The 25,409-nt window shown below is 35.6% G+C and overlaps 5 protein-coding genes across 5 annotated transcripts; 3 read left to right on the top strand and 2 right to left on the bottom strand.

Moving 5' to 3' along the window:
* The first annotated feature begins 1,309 nt into the window (after positions 1-1,309).
* On the top strand, positions 1,310-3,312 carry LOC130992071 (protein LURP-one-related 7). Its single transcript, XM_057916543.1, has 3 exons — positions 1,310-1,756; positions 2,452-2,661; positions 3,097-3,312. Exons 1-3 carry the CDS (start codon positions 1,502-1,504, stop codon positions 3,241-3,243), a joined length of 612 nt encoding a protein of 203 aa, XP_057772526.1. The 5' UTR covers positions 1,310-1,501; the 3' UTR covers positions 3,244-3,312.
* LOC130992072 (protein DMR6-LIKE OXYGENASE 2-like) lies at positions 3,103-5,595 on the top strand. Its single transcript, XM_057916544.1, has 4 exons — positions 3,103-3,244; positions 3,812-4,350; positions 4,743-5,070; positions 5,134-5,595. Exons 2-4 carry the CDS (start codon positions 3,881-3,883, stop codon positions 5,386-5,388), a joined length of 1,053 nt encoding a protein of 350 aa, XP_057772527.1. The 5' UTR covers positions 3,103-3,244; positions 3,812-3,880; the 3' UTR covers positions 5,389-5,595.
* Positions 5,596-6,702: 1,107 nt separating this feature from the next.
* LOC130992069 (U2 small nuclear ribonucleoprotein B'') lies at positions 6,703-9,974 on the top strand. Its single transcript, XM_057916542.1, has 5 exons — positions 6,703-6,918; positions 7,412-7,584; positions 7,966-8,050; positions 8,399-8,481; positions 9,462-9,974. The coding sequence occupies exons 1-5, from the start codon at positions 6,846-6,848 to the stop codon at positions 9,741-9,743; spliced, it is 696 nt and encodes a 231-aa protein (XP_057772525.1). The 5' UTR covers positions 6,703-6,845; the 3' UTR covers positions 9,744-9,974.
* Positions 9,975-11,100: 1,126 nt separating this feature from the next.
* On the bottom strand, positions 11,101-11,906 carry LOC130992068 (uncharacterized). The gene has a single exon (XM_057916541.1). The coding sequence runs from the start codon at positions 11,773-11,775 to the stop codon at positions 11,368-11,370; it is 408 nt and encodes a 135-aa protein (XP_057772524.1). The 5' UTR covers positions 11,776-11,906; the 3' UTR covers positions 11,101-11,367.
* A 6,447-nt stretch (positions 11,907-18,353) lies between these two features.
* Positions 18,354-23,259, bottom strand: LOC130992067 (exocyst complex component EXO70B1-like). The gene is made up of 2 exons (XM_057916540.1): positions 21,062-23,259; positions 18,354-18,674 (listed from the first exon to the last, which is right to left on the bottom strand). The coding sequence occupies exons 1-2, from the start codon at positions 22,933-22,935 to the stop codon at positions 18,455-18,457; spliced, it is 2,094 nt and encodes a 697-aa protein (XP_057772523.1). The 5' UTR covers positions 22,936-23,259; the 3' UTR covers positions 18,354-18,454.
* Positions 23,260-25,409: the final 2,150 nt, after the last annotated feature.

Genomic DNA, 25,409 nt, shown 5'->3' with positions numbered 1-25,409 from the left:
CTAAAGAAATACTAAATCCTCATTAATAATGTAAATACGAATAACATATATACAAAAAAGAAATGAAAATTAGCTAATTCACTAGCATATGGTTTGAGCTAATAACTGATATGAACTAGGATTAATTACTTAAATATATTAACTATAATATCTAATATTAAATGGGAATTTTATTAAGGAAAACTATAATATCTAATAATACATAATAAAATCAAGTTATGATTAAAAAATATTATTAATAAAGAAACTAAAACAAACAATCCATAACATAATTTAAAAAGTAAAATAAACATGGAAAGTAAATTGCAAGGTGATTATAAAAAAAGTTACATTTAAAATTCAAAATTTACTATTTTCTTTATGATCGTTCATTATAGATAATTCAAAATTCAAATTTACTCTATCAATAAAAAATAATAACAAACAATATAAAATAACATCAACCTAAATTAAAAAATATTGTGAATTTATGATTGTTTTTAGAATTAAAAGTACGTATATTTAACTAAAAATATAAATATTACTATATATATATATACTATACTAGTAATTATTTTGAAATTTCCAGTGGGGCCCAGTGCCCCCACTGGACCCCCTCCCTCCGTCACTGTTCATATGGCATCATGCTGAAGAAATTTTTTTAAAAAATTCTTACACTGGTAATTCCATGAGTTGTGATTTTTTGAATTCGAAAAATGAACGCAATTCTGTTTTTGACAAATCTTCACCTGTAAATTTATTGGCCGCTTATTGACATGAAGTTTATAAAATTACTTGCATTTGCACCCCATGCAATGCACATAAAATATTTTTATATTTTATATTTAACTATTTTTGTATTTATATAAAAATAATACCAACCAAATTATCATATTTATATGTATAATAAAAAATTAATTTTAACTGAATATATTTGAGCTTAATAAATAAAAAATAAAGTAGAATTCACAATAATAAAAATTCATATTATGAAAAGGCAAAAAAAATAAGTTAAAAAAGAATTAAAAAATAGATTTATTAGAAAAAAAAGATAAGAGAAGAGAGAGAGATTTTTAAAATTTTAATTTTTAAATAAATATAAATTTTATATTTTAAATCATATATTTACATAATCAAATTAAAGTTTTTATCGTGATTTTTAATTTGATATGCATATTTAATATTTTATAATTAGTTGAATTTCACAATTTAAGAATAAATAAATAAATTAAAAAGTAAAAATATCACTAAATTTTAAAATTAATTTAAAATTGAATTTGAATCCTGGCTTTTTAATATAGTCCAGATTTGTTAAACCCAAAAAAGATAAAAAAAGGAAGTGCAACTTTGAATCTCTTATCAGTTACTATTATTCCGTATTCGTTCTCACTCGGATTGGATCATTGGACTTCTGCTACATTTTTCCTCCACCATATACGTTTACTTTTCTGTTAAACAAGAAGAATAAACAGAAACAACTCTTGGAAAAAGTTCATTCCATCAATTTATCACCCATGATTTAATGGGGGAGAACTCGTCGATCCCATTCGAACAGTTCAAGCTCTCGGCCGATTCCGAAATCCCATTTGATCTATTCGTATCCAAGAAATACAAGGGCCTCGGGGTTCGAGGATTTGTTAGATTCGCTGATTCAACCGGAAATTCGGTGTACACAGTGCAGAAATCGTCGTACAAATCAGCTGCTCGCGATCAAGATTGCGTGAAGCAGCTCCTCGATTCTTCTGGAAATATCCTTTTCTCAATTGCCCGAGTTGACGTGAGTTTCTTCTCACTGATCGTCGTATTTTTATTTTTCTCACTGTCCCTGCGTTTGTTTTGGGGGTGGGGTTGATTGATTTCTGGATTATTGAATGTATTGATGTGATGGAGTTTGAGTTCTCATCATTATTATTTTTAGCTGAATTATGTGAAGCTTGCACTCTAATTCAGTAAATATTTGTTGGATCTCCAAATTTTGTGCAATTTCAAGCAGATTGAATGACATTAACTGTTGATTGTGGAGGTGAGAATTTGAGTGTTTTTCCTTCCTCTAATTATGTATCTGGGGATTGTGTTGGTGGAAATGTTTGGACATCCAAGTTTCTTGCGTTGAATATCGAGATTACGGAGGATTAGAGGCATTTTAATTGAAGAGAATCAACACATATTGGAAGCTTTAGCTTGTGAAACTGCTCAAATTTTTGCTTATATGTATGATCATGTATCATTCATGCTTTCTAATTGTGTATATTGTTCAATGTCCCCAGAAATAACTAAATTTGATTGAAAATGTGTGGTTGGTAGCTCTGGGATCTGCATTTATGATCGCGATAATATTGAGAAAATGTGAGAATACATATCTGTTGAACATATTGGGGAAAGTTGAAATGATTTGTGATATATTGTGCTCAGGTGTTTCTTATCACTCTCTGAAGCATTTTGGTTGTTTCATTCGGCATGTTCTTCGTGTAGAAAGGATCATGGCGCGGATATAAGGGAAATGGTGAAGACAAGGAAGTGATCTTCACAGTAGAGAAGCGTGTGGATGTGTCCAGAAGAGCTGAGTTTGGAGTGTTACTTGTTAACAACAGCAATGAAGATTCAAAGACTGAGTTACTGATGAAAGGCAACCCTTTCAAGAGATCCTGCACCATCTACAAAGGCGACTCCATTGTAGCTCAGGTATTTCAACATCACACTACGCCATAACTTTGTTTCGTACTTATGATTCAACTGAGATGAGAAATGCTTACATATGAATCACCTGCTGTTAGACAAACTTAAAACAGCCCTTTTGCTCTTGTTTGATGTTAAGTCCCTTTTTACTGGGAAATCTCTGTACAAATGCTTCGTTTTACTACTAAAATGCCGAAAATCAGAACTCTCTCATTGATGTAACCTTTGTTCTGAACAAAATAAGAACACAAAAAATATTAATTTGTTTGGTTGCTCTCTTTACAATTCTTGTATGGTAACTTCAACGAGGCTGAGGCATATCTCTGCATCAGAAACTTTTTTGTGAATGTTCAAAGCATAATATATTTTGTACCTCATTCTCTTACTCTGGTGCTTGAGTCTAGTTTTGACTACGAACACTTTCCTACATGTGTTGTGCAGACTAGCCTCATGTACAAGCTTGGAATGGGGAAAGTTTTCGTCCCCAGAAACCGGTTTCGTGTAACAATTTTTCCGGGATTTGCTGACCGTAGTTTAGTTGCTTGTCTCATTGCTGTATACTTCGATGGAAGAAAGCTTTGGATATGAGGTGATATTGTAGCTTATACTTCTCTTGGCTTCCTATTGAATTTAATAAAATGTTCGTTTTTAACAGAAGATGAGATGGGGAATTATGCTTCTCTATCACAGTATTGTTATCTGAGCTTGTCAAACCATGCTTCATTCCAAAATGAAAAACTATGTAACGAATTTCTTTAGTTGCTTTTGGATCCAAATAAAAATAACAAACTTTCATGTTTTCTTTGAATTTTGTGTCATGTTGCAACTAAGTTTTTAAATTTTGAATACGTTTAAATTGGATTAAATTATGGTTAGTTATTGAATAACACAAGTCTTTGATACGAAACAACATCAAAAGTTTGAAAACTGCAACTCAAGTAAGACAAAAAAATTAAAAAATAAGAAGAAAGTTTAAAAGCTAGGAATGAGATTCAGTGCACCACACTTTATATCTCATTTTATGACCCAGTTTCAATTTTATTTGTTTTTTATATATTATGCTTTAGTTTAATTTTGCGAACATATAAAATAAAATAAAAACAAACAAATTAATGAAAAAAACACGTAAAAATTCCGTAATAACGTCCAGGTGCAGTGCATTTTCAGGAATAACAAATAAAATGATCACGGCAATGAATTTATTACAAACATTTGAAAATTATCCATGGTGGAATTCGACTCTGCTTTCATCCAAGCCATCGAGCACCGGCCCAAACCCCGCTGTATCGAAGCGCAAAACATCCCACTGATTGATCTGTCGCCGCTGAATTCCGCGGCGGACCCCGACTCCGTGTCGGCTCTGGCGGCGGAGATCGGCCGCGCGTGCCGGGACTGGGGTTTTTTCCAGGTGATCAATCACGGTGTGCCGCCGGAATGCCGCGAAAAGGTGGAATCTGCGTCGAGGAAGTTCTTCGCGCTGCCGAAATCGGAGAAGATGAAGGTTAGCAGAGACGCCGCGAATCCGTTCGGATACTACGACGGAGAGCACACGAAGAATGTTAGGGATTGGAAGGAAGTCTTCGATTTCGCCGTCGAGAATCCGATCGTTTTCCCGGTTTGGAACGAGCGTGGTGATCTGGAGCTCAGGAAATTAGTCAATAAGTGGCCTCAGTTTTTTCCTAAATTGAGATTCGTGTTTCTCTCTCTCGAAATTTTTGTGAGTTGATCGCCTTTTTATTGCGGTGTTTTGGTTTTATATAATGTAAGGCGTTGATTTCTCCATGGATAGTTTGAATTTTAGAGGTAGATTTTTGCATGAAAAATTATCTTACAAAGTGGCAAAAGATGCTATATTGTGAACACCTATTGAAAGTAGAACAATTTAGATTCACCTGAATTTTTAAATTATTTTTTCTTGGATGTGAAGTAGAGCACATGCATTGATGAGTTTCTTTATATAGACAGTCTGAGATCAGAGATAGAGATTGTTTGCATGGAAAAGCAGCAAATAGATTTGGATTGGCGTGAATGTCTTGAGATGATGATTAATAATGTTGAAGTGCATTTGCAAATTAACAATGTTTTAGGGAAGCTTGTGAGGAGCACGCTGCAGAGATGGAGAAACTAGTTGTGAAGCTGCTGGAGCTGGTCGCGTTGAGCTTAGGGCTGCCAAAAGATCGGTTCAACGTCTTCTTCAAGGACCAAACTAGTCGAGTAAGGCTGAACCACTACCCCGCCTGCCCTGCTCCTCACCTGGCTCTTGGTCTAGGTCGACACAAGGACACCGGGGTCCTCACCATCCTAGCTCAGGACGACGTTCCTGGGCTCGAGGTGAAGAGGAAAACCGATGGAGAATGGATCCTTGTGAACCCCACACCGCGTGCTTATATCATCAACGTGGGTGATATACTCCAGGTAAGACTTGTGATTGCATTTGTGAGGTTGGATCTTGTTTGTGAAGCGTGTCTATATATATAGGTTTGGAGCAACGACGAGTATGAAAGTGTGGAGCACAGAGTGATAGTGAATGAAGAGAAGGAGAGGTTTTCGATCCCCTATTTCTTTTATCCTGCACATTACACACTGGTTGAGCCTCTGATTGAGATGATCAGTGAGGATAACCCTGCCAAGTTCAAGGGCTATAACTGGGGAGAGTTTCGTGCCACGCGAAATCGAGGGAATTTTGGGAAGCTTGATGCTGACAACATCCAGATATCCCATTTTAGGATTTGAAGTATCTCGTAACACCAGTGGTAACACAAGATCTCGAATCAATTCTACTTCGTATAACTCTGTGTGTGTGTGTGTGTTGTGAGATATGTTCACAACAAATAAAGCAATGAGTGGTTGGAGTTGATGTTGTCTCTAATGAGTAATGACTGTAGCTGCATGTAAAATGGCACATAAATCTGATGCAGCCTTGGATTTGAATTTTCACAAGCTGATTCGAATTTACAATTCTCACAAGATTTTTTAAAACGAACTTTTGTAAAGAATTACTTACATCAGTTCCCTCATGAATACATCGAGAATTGATTTCATTTTTGACCACTTAAGATACAATGTACCATATTTGTTATCCCACTTTTAATTGTATATACTTTATTTTAATTTTGTAATGATTAATTAGGGTTTGTTTCATATAATTAGAGTATAAATTATTTTTAAAAATTTAATTTCAATTTGATTAGTTAATAATTCATTATTAATGTTCATAAATCCAAATCAAGGGTATATAATTTTTTTATTTCAATTTTTGAAATATGAATCAAGTATAATTTATAATGTTATGCTCATTTCGTCCACAAAAAAATAAATAAAATGGTTGGTGATTTCTATGTAATGGAGAAAGATTTCAACATTGTATAAAATGAGTTATTGAGATTGAATTAAATGTGGGTCTGGGTGATTTATTTTATAAATAAGGGGTATTTATAAAAATAAAAAATCATGAAAATATGTGAGGTGATATTCTAAAAAGAAAATTGTCATAATTTTAATAAATGCCATAAATGACAAAAGTATTATACTTATTGATAGATAGGGAGTAATAATTTTTTTTATAAACAAATATATTGAAATATAAATATAATGGTGGGCATGGTAGTATACAACAAATTGTGGACAGTGAATCTCAACCTATGCCACTTACGTCGCGCTTACAGACTACAGTCCATAACATCATACTACTAGATAATATTTGAATAAAATTAACTATACACTTCCTCCATTCTATAAAAACAGACGATACGAGTTTTAAGAAATCTTGTAATGTGTTGTGTAAATGGATTATGCATATTTTTATGGACGGATGAAAAAAGAAAATTATGTATATTTTTATGAGACGGATGAAATATTATTTTTGTATACATCAGAGTGGTTAATGCATGAATCCACATGCAGCGTGTTCAAGTCCACGACAATCTTCCAAAAAAAAAAATAGTTTGTCACTTTAACTTGCACAAAAGTAGAATTGCGGCCATGCGATCAGTTTAAGATCGGGCCCATTTATAAATCCATTAGTTTTTTTGCACACTAAAATGGGAAAGCCCAATATATGGCTCCGGCCCACTATATATTTTTACTCACTCACTCACACCGTCAAAATTTCTTTCAAGCGCCTTTTTCCACCGTCTTCCTTTCGATAGGTCACTCACGCACAGCGGCGGCGAGTTTGAACGGCGGCGAAGATGCTTACAACTGATATACCTCCTAACCAGACAATTTACATTCGGAATATCAACGAGAAAGTCAAGAAAGAAGGTCTTTTTCCCCTCTTTCTCGTTACTAGCTAGATTAGGGTTTATGCTCGGTCATTTGGATTTTCAATTAGGGTTAGCTTCGCTCTTTCTTGCTCTTTCACTGAGTTTGATTATTAAACTTTTCGGCATTGTTTCTGGCTATTGGTGTAGCGTATTGTTATGATTGTTTGATTTACGGTACGCATAGCGTAGTCTTCACATCGCAGCTGTGATATTGTGTTGAAGTGTAGAATGTGGTCTAGAAGAATATGTTATGTCGTTATTTTTTCAGTGAAACAGTTCTCGATATTCCGGCTTGTGTAGCATTTCCTGTGCGGTTGTTGATATGATATTGTATATAACTGAGTTCTCGATAATGATTTTTTTTTTTTTTGCGGATTGTTTTAGATAGGGCTTTATATATTTGGTGTTTTTGCTCCTGCATACGGTCATCTACCAATATTCATGGATTTATTTTGCTGACGCTGGTGCCTTGTCTTCAATACTCTGGACAGAGCTGAAGAGATCTCTTTATGCCTTGTTCTCGCAGTATGGAAGGATTTTGGACGTCGTTGCATTAAAAACTCCCAAGCTTCGGGGGCAGGCATGGGTTGTGTTCAGTGAAGTGACAGCTGCAAGCAATGCTGTACGACAGATGCAAAACTTCCAGTTTTATGAAAAGCCTCTGGTGAGTAATTGTGTATGAGTTCACATGTTTTGCATAATGTTTGCATGTTAAACATGTGCATTACTGTGGTTTAAAAATTCATTTGAGGCTGTGAGTAAAGTTTGAGGTCGTGAGTTTACATTTCCTGTTGCCAGTCTTCTGACTACTTTGAGACTAGTTATCTGTCATGGTTGTAATTTCTGTTGCTACTGACTACATTTCATATTCTGTGTATATTTATTATCAAAATGTTGATCTATATTATTTTGTTGAGTTTCCCCCTTCCCCCTCTAAGTTCAGTGTCTAGCCACCCCTATAATATCACTCAGTTTGCTGTCTTTTTGTATTGATGTATGTTTACTTTACTAACATTTCATTTCTTATTGTTTACTTGTCACACAGAGAATCCAATATGCTAAATCAAAATCAGATTGCATTGCTAAAGCAGAAGGTACCTATGACAAGAAAAAGAAACTAGAGGAAAAAGGTAATGTTTCTGTCAAACTAAGTCAGTTCTATTCCATTTCAAATTTTCAAGATTAGTTTGTAAACATTGATATCTTTTGTGTTTGTATCCAAGCTCTTCTAAATCTTTGTGGGGAGTGTATGTCAATATAATTTTGTAATCCCGTTGAAACCTTTTGCGGTTGCATTAAATGCTTGTGGCTTACCTCCGTCAAGATCAGCCTAGATTTTGTTATATTTTGTTCTCATTTATGAAGACACCAGACTTCAGCAGCTTTATTGAAAGTTCTCTTGAGCATTTAATTTTGTTACACCCAATAGTCTTTGAATAATATTTTGGGCTTACAAAAATTTCTTTTGGTTTATCCAGCTGAGAGAAAGAAACGTGTTGAAGAAGGGCAGCCAGCTCCTGCTGCTAGTGGTCCAAGAGCTGATAGTAATGGAGGCCCATCTGTAAGCTTGCTTCAATTAACTAACTACCTTTTCCTTCCTATATTTATCAAAGTGATTTGACATATTAAACAGCAATGGCTTGGTTATGTGAACTTCACTTATCGCTTCTCATGAAAATAAGCAACCAAATTATGTAGACATAGATTTTGTTGTCCACTTCTTTGTGTGGCTCTGTTGTGCTTTTCATATGAAGATGGAAAGCCAGCAATTGTTAGAAAATGGGTGGTTTTGTCGGCTAGCTAAAAAAAAAATAGGACTTCTACAATGATTCATTATCTTGTGTGATATACCTTGCACTATGATTTTTTTTCCTTCTTTAGTATACCATATCTATCTGCTGTCTTAATTCCGAGCCTGGAAGTGTAAGCTCTTCTTCACTCATTTTCCTAACCCATCAAGCTCTGTTGGGGTTCTTATTGCTTGTCATTTCATATGGTTGTATACAAGAACAATGTGTTATTTGCTTGCTTCAATGTATGCAATTGAGCTATGAAGTTTTTGTGGCATGATTATTTCAGATTGTAATTGCTATTCATATCCAAAATAGTCTGTAATTGTTAACCCAAACTGTGTTACCCTCTCATCAGCAGACTTTACATCAGACCTTCTGGAGGCTAATGCTTTTGCTTAGTGACTCACAACATCCATCCACTATATATATGATTCCTGTTTTTATGAAAGCTCCTGTTTTTTCATCAACCTTGTGCAATTGCTTGCAATATTCTATAGCAACTAGAATTTTGCTTTTACCGCCATTTACTATGCTTCCGTCTTGTCTGCTCAGATCTTTCCAGGCCTACACGAACACAAATGCACTCAATAGTGCCTACTCTGGTTAACACATGCCTGTTAGGCAAAAGTTATCACACATCTGTTGGCACTTGGCTTTAATATATGATCTGATTCCTCAGTCATCCATTTAGACTTCCCTTTGGTTTACGAAACTTTCCTTTGAACGAATATGTCTTATTATATTACAGGCTGCCTCTCGGCAAGGAAAGCCAAGTGCACAAGAAGCAGCAGCTGAGCCCAACAACATACTCTTCATACAAAATCTGCCTTATGAAACAAACAGCATGATGCTAGAGTTGCTTTTCAAACAGTACCCTGGCTTTAGAGAAGTTCGGATGGTTGATGCGAAGCCAGGTATTGCCTTTGTAGAATTTGAAGATGATTCGCAATCTTCAGTTGCCATGCAGGACCTTCAAGGCTTCAAAATAAATCCCCAGAATGCCATGGTGATCACGTATGCCAAAAAATAAGGGTTCATGTGTTGTGGCCGAGTGCTGCCTATCTGTTAATGTCAAGTAATTGTAATAGTTGTGCATTTGTGGGAAAAGCTGCCTGATCCTTGTTCTAATCATTGCGGCTCATTATGAAACCATGTGCAGGAAGAAAGGAAAACGGTATTCTGATTTTAGTTGAATCCTCTATCATGCAGAAGTTGTGGTGGATTTCTATTTGAGATGTATGTAGATTTTTGAAGCGACTAAGAACTTGTTTCTTCTTTTTTTGCATTGATGATTTTTGACATAAACTCTCTGATAATTCCTTTTGTTTAGAGTTAGGAAACTGTGCAGACGGATTTGAATCTATTCAAATCAGTCCGACTAAGAAAGTGATGATATTTTGAAAGATCTTTTAATAATTTAAATAGCCTCATAATGAAAGTTCTCTTTTGCCTTCAGAAAAAAAACAAGAGTCACTTTCTTCTACATAATTACCACCCCTCCACACATGAGAATTTGTTTTTTTGTATAATGTAATTTATTAATGTACGTATACAATACTACTATATAATGTAATAAATTATCCTATTTTTAACTTTTATTAACATATTGTATATGACAGTTGCACTATTTAAATATGTAAATGATATGAAAGAATAGTCCAAAAAGAGAAACCGTGTGACCATATTTTTTAGGCGAATTTAAGTTGTATCAAGTTGCAGATATCCATGTGATTAAAGAATAATGTGGACTGGACTAATAGTAATACAACTATGATTTTCTTTTTAAAAAATTCTTTTGTAAGATTTAAGAATCTTTAAACGTAAATGTGTAGCCCTAAAGAGTTCACTAAATCTTTTGATTTTATGAATTTCGAAGTCCACTTTTCTCCGATATATACATAATGTTATTTTAACTAAATGGTCTCAAACGGATATTGAAATTGAAATGTATATTTAGAAGAAAATACGTTTGGAGTTATGCTAAAAGGAATTCATAATAAATCAATATTCGAACAAATATTTTACTATTAATTTAATTTCAGTTGACTAGGGAATAATTTGACTTTATATTTAATTACATCTGAAGATTATAGTATATGACATTGAAGATGCTAGCCAGCTAACATATATCTGTTTCCCGCGGAATGAGGTAATTATAATTAAATATTTAATTAGGTATTCCCATAAATATATTAAAATCGAAGACTCGACATTTTGAGGAAAACTACAGAATTGCAATTCATAATTTTTCAAAGAAAAACTATTTATTTTATATACATTATTTGATTCTACGAGGAGATTAAAGTAAAACATTTTTTTTACTTTAGTTATTTTTCTCGAGAGTATAGTTTCATAGACAACAATAACATGCATTTTAAAATAGGATAGAAATGAATATAAATGATTTCATTTGCACTAACCGTATAGTAGGAAAAAAAAATTACAAAACTCTAAACTCGTTCTCTGCCATTTTAACACGCAGGCAGAAATCCACAGTGAAAAAAAAGTAAAAAGATTTGAAATTTTGAGTATTCACAGATTCAATTTGATGCTCTACAAAAAAAAAAAAAAAAAAAAGAAGGAAATCACCCCATGCAAAAAATATGGAATTGTGTCCGAAAAAAATAAAAAAATAATAGGCTGCCGGAAAAATGTCAAAGATCCTCAGAAATGCTGTCCAAATGCGGGTGCCAGTCTCCCGCCGTAACCTTCCGTCGGCGGAGACACGGCTTCTTCTTCTCCGCCTTGGTCGGCGTCCGGTGCTTTGAAGAAGAGTGGTACGTTTGCTTAGTTTTGTGATGAGCAGGCGGCAAGGAGGAAGAAGGTACCAAGAAGTAAATGGAGCCCCGTTTGAGATCGGATTCGGGCGAGACCCGTCGGGAGGCGGCGCCGGCGCAGGGCTTAGACAGGGCGTGATCCGGGTAGTTCTTGAGGACGTCGCCGGCGGTGACCCGACCCGTTAATTCTTCGACGTACCCGTTTGAGTGCACTATTCGGATCAAATCGAGAGCTCCGCATGGAAGAATGCATGCCAAACAACTTAGGCTGTTACTGTTACCCATGATTTCAAGTTCCTTTTTTTTAGGATTTTGATGGATTGATTATTGTATGTAAGAGGTGATGTGGAGTTGGGGTATGGGGGTTTATATAGGAAGGAGAAACTCTAATCATTCATCCGTCACCGTGTCTAATTATTTATATCTATGTGTATATCGGCATATACGTACATACTTAATTAATATATATACTCTCCTCCATTCACGAAATGAGTACTCATATTTTCTTTTTCGTCCGACCACGAAATGAGTATCCATTTCTCTTTTTGGCAAGTGTACCCACACATCTCTTTAATTAATTAATACACTCAAAAAGTGAGACCCTTAAACTATTCACACTACACTCAATACATTTCTCTTAACCCGTGCCGTCCATAAATTGGTACTCATTTTGTGGACGGATGGAGTATTTTGACTAGTGTTATATGAAGAGGACTTAATTGGGTTTAAAATAAATGTGTATGATTATTCACAACGAAGGCATAGGCATCCTAGTAGTATGACATAAACAAATAAATAACTTTATATTCAAACAAATTCAGGTATATATTATACTTATGAAATAGAACTGTTTTGAGATCAGTTTGTGAAGATTTAGAGTGGATTTGTGATTTTGTTAAATGAATTCGTGGTCTAGAGTTTGAATTCATAAGTGGTGATGAAAATTAAATTTTGTTAAATATTCATCAATTTTCAAAATGAATCCATAATAAACTTATTTTATACGATAAATTCATTTTATATAATAATTAGTTCCGATATATATGGGTCTAATAAAAAGGTATATATACATATATTTTATGGGTTAAATCTGTTTTAATTTGTTGCTATAGGCTGAAAATCAAACTAACTAGACAAATTTTATGTGATGAATTTGACCTAAGATATGGTACTGGTAAAATATAAACTTACAATTAATGATCTATTTAGTAACAATTGTCATGATGAGCATCAATTGTTCAATATTTTTTTTTCATATACAGATTAGTTAAATAGACATATAATTTCTATAAGTATTATTAACTCCATGATTAATTTTTATTTTTATTTTCTCGTTAGAAGAGTTATTGCTCGTAATAGCAATATCACATATTATGGAAATTGAGTCTATTCACTAGTATTATTAATTTGGATTTTGAGTAGCGAATGAAATTTACTTTTTTCCTCAAAGAAAACAAGCACTTTACTCATAAATAGACTTGCAGCCAGTTTATATTTTGAGTGATGCCATAAATTAGTCAAATAGAAAAAAAAATTAATTATTATTTTTCAAAATAAAAAAGGGTTAATCTATTTTATTTTGCTGTCTACATTGAAGCCTTATCTAGTATATTTACTTCGAGATTTTTTAAGAATATTAGAATAGGATGTAGCTAGCTAGTGTGTTGTTGAGCTTCGTGAGATGTTGAGATTTGTATTATTATTGATTAGTGTTTTTGGTAATTTGTGCTATTACTTTATAGAAATTATTTGTATTTTTTTAAGTTTTTTGAAAATAAAATAAAAATAAAAATTGCAAACGTAGTTATAATGCAGACAATACAGTAAAATAATTAAAATTATATTTTATTTAAAAATATAAATTAAATGAATCAAGTTTTTTCTATCTGGCGAGTTTAATTGTAGGTAGCCACAAAGTGACTGCATAAATATATCTATATTGTTAAATTTTTCTCAATTTTAATAAATTATATACCCTTGAACACCATATTTTTAATCTGCCTCTATCTCATTAACATCGTGTATTTTTATTGGCAAATATAATAGCACAAAACTCGTAATAAATTATTTTCATCTTATTCACTTTTTGTTAGTAATTTAAAAAACAAAATCTACTTAACTTTTTAATTAAAATTCTACTACGTACAAACATGAAAATACCTAAACTAATATCTACAAAATTAATAAATATTAAACCCACCGATCGAATCTTGTGGTTTAATACATCCATTTTCTTCCAAATCCAGAATTTTAGTACATTTGTGCACTTATTAATCTGCATAGTTCCAAAACTTCCAGCTGTCTTTGATCTATATGGTGATCTTTTCTAAGATAATTAAATGAAGTTCTCAACAAGACAATAAATTGGCTGATGTTACTTTATGGTTTAGCATAACTAATTAATAATATAAGTGTACGTGTATGTGTACAAATACATGGTACTTACCCTTTTTCATATTAATTGTACATGTCATTAAAATATTTAAATAGCATGTTAAATCCATAAGTATTTTTCTTTCAACAAACTCGAAGCCATTAATTTTCAGTTCTCACCACTTCGAATACTCGAGCCGCATGTTACAGATTATTTATAATTATGTACTACAGTACTAGTTTATTTTTTATCCATTTGAATTATGAAATCTCAAAGGTGGATTTCATTCTGATTAACTTAAGAATAAGTACTATAATTTGTTTTTTTTTTGTTTTTTTAAAACTATTTTTTCACTCCAAGTCCAATGTGGGTAAATTCAAATTCAATCACAATATAAGGTGAAAGGTTTTATTTAGCATGCCCACATTGGACTTGGAGTGACAAAATAGTTAAAAAAATGTTTGTGATTGAATTTGAATTTGAAATGTTATACTCCCTCCGTCCCAATATTCAAGTCCCGTATTCCTTTTTGGGGCGTCCCATGTAACAAGTCCCCTTTCCTTTTTGGGTAAATTTTAAGGGAACTAATTTCTAATTAATCATGAATTCATTTTAATCCCCCATCTACCTCACACACTATTCGTCTCTCTCTCTCTCTCTACCACCTCCCCCCTTCCCCCTCTCTCTCTCCTCTGTGAATCTCGTCTCCGGCGCCTCCACCGCGCCTCCCTCCTCCGCCGTCGGCAACACTCACGGCTATTCGTCGGCCTCGTCGCCCTCTCCATCTCAACACTCAATTTCATCCCCACCCTCTACTCTCTCTCTCTCTCTAGCCGAGGGGAAGCGACGAAGGTGAAGCTCCTGCTGCCTCGCCGGAAATCGAGCACAGCAGCGGCGATTCGCGGAGAGAGGAACGGCGTTGCGGACGTCGGAAATCGAAGCTTGAGGGGCAGATTTAGGGATCTAGGGTTTCACCGAGATCTAAGCCCTTCCCCCTCTGTAAATCGAAATCTAAGCCCTAAATCCGTCGAGAACTATCGCGCCACCGCCTCCAACAACTTCACCTTCCATCCGCCTTCTTCCACCGCCTCGCACCTCCGGCGCCTCGCGCCTTCGCCACCATCCTCACGCCTCCGCCACCATCCTCCTGCGCCGCCTCCACCTTCCTCCTGCTCCGCCTCCAACGCCTCCGCCGCCTCGCGCCTCCGTTGGCTCCAACGCCGCATCGCCACCATCTTCTTGCAGAGAGGAAATTGAAAGATTTCCATTTTTGTTGTTTTAATTTCAGTTATTTTTGTTGTTTTAATTTCAGAAATTGAAAGGTTTCCATTTTTTTGATTTCTCTGTGGTGGTGTTTTGATTTCCGTTCACTGTTCTGGCGGCTACGGTGGTCCGGTGGTGTGGTTCAGAAATTGTGGTGGTGCGGTGGTGCACAGGCGGTGGCGTGGCAGTGCACAGGCGGTGGTGCGGCAGTGTTAATGAGCATGAGACCCTTAATTAAAGTAACATTAACTTTTTCAAATATACCATTTAACTCTTAATTTTAGTCTCCTAAATACCCGTGCCCAAAAGAAATGGGACTTGATTAACGGGACGGAGGGAGTAGTAAAACATGTTTTAAAAAAAACCTTAGAATATTCTTACTCTAAAAAATGATTTATTATCGCGTAAACACGTCATCAACTTATATGTTATCATGCATCCACATGATCAGCAAATGTATAGCAATATTTTCCGTATGCATAGAAAGGAAAATGTAAATATTAATTTCTTCCTAATTTAATTTTTTTTTTCTTTTAGCTTTAATATGAGGAAGTTTCCTTGTGTTTGTGCACCGGCAGCCAAGGCTTCGTCATCTAGAACTAAGAGCCAATCGAATCTTAATTATACTCTAATCATAATAAAATACTTTACTAGATATATAATAATTTATAGACATTAATTGCACGAGCGATATTAAGTTGAAGAATTAAGGTTTGTACTAATTAGTCATAAGTATTAATATTAGGGAATCTCTTTACTTAATCCGCCGTATCCCAATATTTCCTTTCAATGTACTTGGGTTATATCAAACATGAAACAACGAACAAAAGTTTCACGTGTATTTTGTATATTGTTTAATCTCCATTTAATTAAAAAATACATACAATATGAACATGTTGTGAGATGCGCCTACCATAACTTGTTTTACGTTGGGGAGAAACATTTGCATAAACATTAAAGCAATGAATTAACACAAGAGAATTTGGTAACCCCAGTTCGTGATAACACACACACCTACGTTAGAGGTCTCATCCATAGAAAACACTTCACTATCTAGAGATAATTAGTTACAAAATGATTTACACAATAAGACTCTCATATTATATGCTTAGTAATTCCCCAAACCTCAACGACCCACGTTGAAATGTTAGATATATGGATACGCGCACACACCTTATATGTGAACCACGTTTACCACCTAATCCCTCGAAAAACATGTGTCTACAACTCTTTTTACAAAATACACTTAATAGTATTTACCTTATAAACAACTATAACAAATTAAATACTTATACCAAAAAGATACCAATGGTAGCAAGTCTAGAGGGATACCTAACTGGAACAAAAGAATTCTCAGACACTACATCATGCGAAAGAGACATACAGAAATATTCTTGAAGTATATATATCTCCTAAAACATTGCCTGTAAATAAAGAGCCTGCCATCTGCAGGAACTAGAAAGCACATATATATATGCAGATAATGTATATACCATACACATATGAAATATAAGTGTTTACGTATGGCCAACAATAATTAGATATACCCTCTAAATAGAAGCAATAATTATATATATAATCAATTATTTCTTGTTGAGAAGATCTTATCGTAATTTGTTGTCAATTTCCTAAACCACAAATTTTGTCTTCATTGCTTACAACGTGAGATGATGCCCATGTGCACGTAATGACAAATTTAGGATTGGTTTTATATGTAATTATTAGACTCGATTAATTGTCTCTTAGTGTTATGTTTAGTCCAATTATACGTCCGATTAATGAGCAGATTCGAGATCAAGTACCAAAAATTAATCTGGATTAGCTACATAATTGTCATAATTAATTAAAGCGTGCCATTGATCTATCGCACGTACATATGCAACTGTGAATTAATTAATTATAAATCACCTATGCTCATAGTACTTCACCTTATTGTAACTTTTACAAAATGAAGGTTTCAAAACATCTTGCATCTAGTCGCTTTGGCGCCAATATGATATTTAAGCAGTGAAGATTTGTTAACAAAAAGGTGTAGGTTTAACATCCCATCCTCTTCCCAATCTCATTAAGTTAAGATATAAATTATCAAATTTACAAATTACATAAAAGTCAAAATCTAATATATTGATTTCATATCCCCTAGTTTAAGTGGAAATAAGAATAAACAAGTTATATACGCTTTGATTTTATTTATTTGTAAATTTGATAGCCCTAAAATACTTTCGGAAGTATAAAATAAGTCTTCAATTGGTTTTAGAAATCTGAAAATGAATAATTGGAAAATAATACTAGCTAGAAGACCATGTTTTGCCAAAATAAAGTAATATTGAAAAATCTAGTGTTTGGTGAGGTATGAGATTTCCCACACATATTGATATTTTCCCCCAACAAATTCCCTTATTAATTTTAGATATCAAGGATATCATGCATGATTCTGTAAAGCTCGTCTAAATTATTACCCCTCGTTCGGTTTCAAATTTTAAATTTTCGCAAAACTGAAATTCTGGATTATTTTATAAATATTATATGATTATTTTGGATACTGTAATGGTGGTCGAAGATTTGGTTTGTCGTTTTCTTACATCTAAATACTTTTAGATGTTTAATTTAATGGAAGCTAATCCATATACTATTATGAACTGTTTAGAAGAACGTATGTTTAAAAGCTCGTTTAGTTTGGCCCATTAATATAAACAAGTCAAATATTAACTTAACATTACTCAGTTGGCGACGTAGCTCAAAAACACAAAAATATTGTTTTCATAATTAACTCATACTTTTACTATTGATGGTATTATTCGTTATAAAAAAAAAAACAGAATATATTTTACTCAATAAATAATATTATTTCTAAATTCTAAGATGATTCATTTTCTTAAATCAGCTTATACATATTCAAACGTAAATGCATATTTACATATCTTATTTAAGCTCGATTAAGACTTTATTTTTAGAAACAAAGCTGAATTAAGACTTGAACAAGTTCATAAACCTTGAATTTACTTGGTAAGTCAAGCTCGACAATAAACGAGTAAAAATCAGTTTTTTTTTTTTTAATCAAAGATAACTCGGCTCGACTAACTTAAACATCTAGCACATATTATCCTTGCCATTTATAAAATAATAAGAATACATAATGAGATACAATATGTGTATGTAAATTAATTTAAGTTCGACAACAAAAAAAAGAGTCGAACTCAAATTTTCTATTACTGAACTCGACTCGACTAAATTAGACCCTATTTCCGTCACGACGCTGGGCTATGGTTAGTGCAAAATTGTGACCAAAATCGTTGTAGCAAAAAGGGAATGAGAAGAAGCATCAAGTTAGCTTTTATACCTTGCCCGACGTAGTTGGGCCATAATGGGCTTTCTGAATTTGAGGCCTTTAATGTGAACTAAATCGTCGTGATGATGATGGTGGTGGTGATGATGATGGTGATGCAGTTTGGGCTTACGGAACTTAAGCCCACGAATACGAAGCAAATCTTCGTACATATCTTCCAATTTGGGCTTACTAAACTTGAAATGAAATGTTTCATCACACCTATCATCCAATCAATTCAACCAAATTAATACTTACAATCAGATTTAATAGATATACATATAAAGTAGTTCAATGCGAGAACTCTCATAGTTATCATAAAAATGTTAGGTTTTATAACTTTTTTTAGTTGGGTCTCTGTACATATTGGAATCTTGTACTCTACTTTTGTTTTTGGATTTTTTTTAAATGATCAATAATGGTGCTCATTTTTTCACATGATGACTCAAATCAATAACTTAATGATTGGAGGAAAAATATCTTACTCACTAAGTAGCACTTCATTGTCTTATTTTTTGAAAAATTTAGATGTACGGTCTTTGGTTTGCAAAATTTAGTTTGTGGCTTTCATGTAAGTTAAAATTAGGTCATTTCTCACTGAATTATAGTTTTAAAATTCTTGAAAGTGTAGATGCCTAAATTGTAGGCAATAACCTAATTTTAATACATGGACTCAATTTATAGACAGAAAAAGTACCGGGAGTTAAATATGCATTTCTCCTAGTATAAATTAATACTACTACATTTTTTAGAAAAATAAATAAATGAACAATAAGTACTTTTTCTGATTACAATTCCAAGTGTATTTTTAACTAAGAAAACTAATAGGTAGGAGAATAAAAACTAGATATGTTTGAGTATCTTTTAGCAGTAAAATTAAAATTTAAACATAAACTTTTGTTATGTATGTGTGCGTGCGTGTGTGTACGTATAATACTACTCCCTCCATCCTGCCGAACTGGGGGCGTTTCTTTTGAGCACGGCTGCATGGGAATTAAGGAGCTATTGTTTAGTTATTTAATTATATCTGTAAATTTGTGGTTAAATAGTTATTTATATAACTAGTTATTTTAAATTATTTTAAATATAAAATTAAAATTAATTAAATCTATTTTTTATTAAAATTAAAACTAATTAAATCTGTTAATTAGTATTTTAAATTACCTAATTTTTGCCAAAAAAAAAAAGGAAACGACTCAAGCTCGGTGGGACGGAGGAAGGAAGTACTTTATATTATGAAGTCAAGAGGCAATGGGTTGTGATGTAATAATATAGTGGTTGTTATGTATGTTATGAATACAAGTATAAGTAAGCTTTATATGAAACATATATATTTATGTGTGTGCATGTGATTCGAGAGGGTTATAAAATTCCTAATGACTCCGGTGTTTAATGATTTAGAGGGTGTTTGGTTTGAAGAGCTTATAAAAAAAATGGTAAACTTGAAAAGGTATATGATGAAAATAACAAATTATAATTGAATAATATTTATAAAATAATTGTTGCATATAAGTATATGAAAAAATAAATTGAGGTAGAGAAACTTTAAGCTTATATAAGCTCTTGAAGCTTGTTTTTAGAACTTATAATTTTTTTAGAAACTTATTTTCTCAGACACTTTAAAAGAAATTATAATAAACTCAGCCAAACACCTCTAACTCTCTTGTGAGAAATTGAACTAGGAGTTGGGCTATACAATTGCTTGTATATTTTATGAAAGGTAAAAGAAGTGGTTTTCTTCCACAGTAAAAGTTGTATGCATTTTTTTCAACAAAATCCGTCTCCGAATAAAACTAAACCCATTAGGAAGTACTTAATGTCCTATTTTGCCAAAAATTTAAGACAATGGTGTCAAACGGCCTTTTAATACTTTATCCAGTTTACCTATTTTCTTGGAATATACGATTTTTGACGGAAATACAGATTTATTCATGGACATGCATAATGACGTGGCTACATGTTGTGCTATACCAATGGTGAATTTTAGCACTACGTGGGGATTGCCAAAAATTATCCAATTACGTCTCATGTTTATTTTATTTTTACATGGGATGGTAAACCTAAGGCCATGGTTTTATCTAAATAGTATTTTTCTTGTAATGAATTTCTCCTGTAAACCACTCACTAGTTTCTACATATGCCATTATCAAATTCCATCAACTAAGATTCCCCCAACTCCAAATTTTCATTCCAAAAATGAACACCACATTCATCAAGAAAATGCACCACGTATTCCTAATCAAGAATTCTAAAGAAGCAACATCGATGATTCTACACTTCTCTTAGAATGAAAAATGTGCACACTACACTCAAATATATCAAGTAACCTCTGATAAATTCAGAAGCTTAAAATTTAGAATCAAGTGTGGGCAGCAAAAAATCTCACAATCAAGAACACTCTTCCAGTTCCCACAAGCAGTTTCAAGAAAATGGGAGTGCAAAATTATACATCTCAATTCTCAACATATGATGATCATGGTTTCAATTTTAACATACAATTCGTTTCAGATGAAAAAAAGGCCAAAACAGACATAAAGAAACAAAGCTACAATCATGTATACCATCATACAATACAAGAAACAAAACAAAGACCACTTATTTAGTCTTACCTTCTTCCACTGCTGCCTCCCATAAAGAGCTGGCTGATCCGGGCCTCCACGTCCTCCACACTAAACCTGGTATACCTATCTGCATTCTTACCACTATCCGAAGCCCCCTGCAGCCTACCCACGAAGCTCCGATACGCGGGGCACAACGTCCCCGTGATCGAACCCCTCACCTCATCTTTCAACTGATCATCGAATATCACCCAAGAAGACTGCGTCTTGCATATCTCCTCAAAGTAGGAATTGAACAACTTCAGCTTCTCCTTCATATTCTTGGACGTCTCATTAGGCGACATCGAGTTGCTATCAACCTTCAAAACTCCCAAAACCTTGCTCCAAGAACTTCTTTGGTAATTCACATGATACTGCCTCACCTTCGCCGCGTGTTTCCTGATCCAATCCTCACCTAACAGCGTTCCCAGCTCGTTATCCTTGGCCTTCTGCACAATGTACCTCCCGTTGTTCATCATGAAAACGGCGCACAATGCAGGATCCCTGTAAATCTTTGACTTCGCCTCCAAATTACTCTCCAACAACTCCATGATCCACGCTATTTGGACCCCTAAAGAGGATGACGATGCCAAGGACGCGTCATCCCCTTTTCTGTAATCAAGATTGCTTCCAGCAGTACCAACACTCTCTTCGAAAACTTGCTCCAATGTCTGACTAGCCCTGCAAGCAGCGCGCAGATAATTCATCACGTATCGCGTGATCGGATGCATTCTTCCGCCGGGGACGGGCTCCTTAGCTGGATCTCTACCGATCAAATTCTCCAACTCCATAAAAATCCCCCTAATTGCCTCCCCTAATCTCTTCCAAATAGTAATCGCTTCATTCCTCAAAGACACACAATACTGATCGGAAAAAATTATGTCGAATTCGGGCATCAAATCCCTCACCGTCTCGTAAACGTCGAGCACCTTGAACAACCGCTCCGGAGCGCGGCTCCCTATCGCCACGGCGTCTGCAAAGTTCAATAGCTGAATTGTGGAGCCTCTGCAAACCTCCATGAATGCGAGATCGGCAGCCGAGGATAAACCGAGGAAAACGCGATCGCAGAGGCGGCGCTCGCTCGGGAACAGGATCCTAAACGCGACGTTCATCGCCTTGATCCATTTCTCGATTTCATCCTCCAGCTGAGTCCACTGCATTCTGTGCACATCGTCGATGCTCAGCTTCTGCAGACCGAGGCGCGAGAAGCTCTCCTCGAGGAAATCCCTCCGGCACGAGCTGTAGGCGTGCGCGCACTCCTTCATGTACCCGGCCCCCACCATCCGCTTAGCGATCTGGTGGAGGTCGCCGACCGTCCCCAGCGGCAGGGCGTCGATCACGATGTCGTAGTCCGTGATCGGCTGAGCTACGGGGATGAAATTCTCGTCCTCGTCGCCGAAATCGTCGTCGTCGTCGGAGTAGTCGGGATGGTGCGGGTGAGCTGACTCGGCCTGAGTCGCGTCGAACGACTCAGCGCCGCGCTCGACGAGGGTTCTGAACTCTTCCTCCAGCCGGAACATCGACTGCTGGAGCAGATCCTCGGCGCGGTCGAGGCAGGCGGAGATCTTCTTGTCGTCCGCGAGCGGCGTCCAGTCGCGCACGGCGGCGATCAATTGATCGACTGAATCGAGGAAGGCGCCGGGATCGGCGGAGCCCGACCAAATCGGGCGGTCGGAGGAGATGAACTGGGAGATCTGGTGGTCGATTGCGTCTAGGATTTGCTCCATGCCGTCGTCGGAGAGCTTCTCCGCCAACTTCTCGCGCAGCCTTCCGTCAAAGCTGGAGAAAATCTTGAGAATGTCGTCGGTCATGTTGTCGGTGTGACCGAGAGTTTTGGCGATGTGGCGAGCAACGGCTATGAGCTTCTCCTCACCGTTTTCCGCCATTGTTTCCGTGGGACGAAGCTCTGCTCCCCGATGCTCGTGCCCTAATCAGCTCAGAAACCCGAAAACCGAAAAAGGGGGCGTGAAATTGGAATGCAGAAATTCAGAGAGAGAAAGGGAGACTGGACACGACGCAAAGTGGTGGGGAAACGCAGATTGCGTGAGTCGGAGAGAGGGATAAATTGAATTGAGCGGAAAAAGGGAGAAAAGTGATGAATTTCTGAGAGAGAAAAGTAAAAGTGGTGAAAAAAAGACAAGATTGATTGAGGCGAAGCAGAGAGGTGCGGTAGTCTAATTTTTGGCATTTCCTTTTTTCTTGGTGAAAAAACGGTTAGGTAATTATTGTGATATTTATATATATTCATTCATATTTTGCATTTTATTTTTCACTTTATTATTTACTACTTTATTTCATTTATGCCATATAGTCAATTGTGTAATTAAACGTTTTATTATTATTGTTGTTGCATTAAGTTATCGAACGAAAATAGTTGACAAATTATAAAGACATATAACTAACAAAATAACAATTGCATTTCGTTTAACAAATTTTCTTGTATTTTTGTTAGAAGTGTAACGGGTTTTATTCTTGGGTTGTTTTTCACTATAAATTTTACGAGCTAAAATTACTATTGCAAAAAAAAAAAAAGGTCGTCTTCTCTCTTTTAAATTTGAAGTTTGGACTAGTCCACTCTTATCATCTGAAAATTAAATGAAAATGAAATGGGCCTACCAAATAATTTAATGTTCATCACATATTGTGCAAGCTGCGACCAAGTCAACAAACTGTTGCCTAACTAACAACCTACGTCCCCCAAAAGTCAATTGTTATACTTAGCGCATCACGCAGAATGAGCCACATTCTTTTTCTTTTTTCTTTTGAATTCAACTATATTTTTCTATGATTGAATTGCACATTAAGACAGATGAATGCTCATATTATATAACAATAAACCAATTGAATTGTAAAGATGTGGCGAGATCGCACCGTTGCTTGAAAATTTTGGTCATCCATTATAAAAATTGAATGACATGGCAAGTCTTCAATTTATTTCATATCTTTTCTATTTGACATTTTCATTTTCTTTGTTTTATAGCCTCGAATATACACGGTTGATTTTTATTTACATTTTTTAAAAGATTAATTGCATTAAAATACCTGACATTTTCCCAAAATCTGGTTTTTTGACAATTCTTTTAATTGTGGCAAAAATTTCAACGAGCTTTCAATTTATTGCAATGTCTGTCCGGGAAAAATTTCCGGCTAAATTAAATCTAAGTTGGCAGCCGAAATGCCAACGTGGCATAAAAAATGCCAAATCACACCCCCTCCCCCTCCCACATCACCCTTTCTCTCTCTTCCCCCATCTCTCTCGGCGGCAGCAACCACCGCCACCATCTTCCTCCGCCTCATCTCTCTCCACATCTCACCATCTCACAGCACACACACAGTAAGAACTCCTCGCCCAGACATAACCTCTCTCGCTGCTACAATCTAAAATCTGGCGACTACAGTGGTCAGGTGAAGCCAACCTCAGTTGCTTCTCTCTCTCGGCCTCTCTCTCTATCTCTCTAACTCAACGACAAACACCCAAAGCCACCGCAGACTTCATCCTCATTCCTCCTATGAAACCCTAGATCCCCTTTTTAGGACCTCCGTCTGCTCGCTTCCCCTTCCCCTATCCCCCACTGTCGGCGAGCGAGGACCGACCTTTTCTGGGACCTCCACCGCGCGAGGTTTTCCGGCGGCGGAGTGTACGCAGTGAGGGTGGTGGAGGAAGTGAGAGAGAGGGGATCTCTTGGCTGAGGCGAACTCGCCGCCGCCGCTCGATTCCTTTCTCTCTTGGTGGGAGATGGGGGAAGGAGAAGCGTCCGACGGAGGTGAGAGCCGATAGTGTGGCGGTTGTGGCAGATCTGGAGGAAGTGAGAGAGAGGGTGAGAGCCGACAGGGAGATGGGGAACTTGGAAGGGGGATGTGGAAGAAAGAGAGGGCGACATGGGGGCGATGTGGGAGGGGGAGGGGGTGTGATTTGACATTTATGACGCCACGTTGGCATTAGAAATGCCAACTCAGATTTAATTTGGCCGGAAATTTTCCCCGGACGGACATTGCAATAAATTGAAAGCTCGTTGAAATTTTTGCTACAATTAAAACGATTGTCAAAAAACCAGATTTTGGGAAAAAGTCAGGTATTTTGATGCAATTAACTCTTTTTTTTAAATCACGAATTTTAGATTCTTTCATGAGGTCATCAATTATGCAATTAGACTCTATTGGAGAATCTTCAACATGATAAATGAGTTTCCACTTAAGATGGCTAAGTGAAAATTGCAATCATTTTAAACAATTACAATAAGGGGGTTGCACGTCGTCGTTTTGACTTATGTAAGGTAATGATAGAAACGATGTCACACTCCTTATCTATTGTTATTAAAAAATAGGACCATAGAAATTGGAAATGGCTCACCAAATGACA

This window comes from Salvia miltiorrhiza, chromosome 7, assembly GCF_028751815.1.
Source record: "Salvia miltiorrhiza cultivar Shanhuang (shh) chromosome 7, IMPLAD_Smil_shh, whole genome shotgun sequence".
Taxonomy (NCBI): Eukaryota; Viridiplantae; Streptophyta; class Magnoliopsida; order Lamiales; family Lamiaceae; genus Salvia; species Salvia miltiorrhiza.
This window is presented reverse-complemented; position numbering and strand designations above follow the sequence as displayed.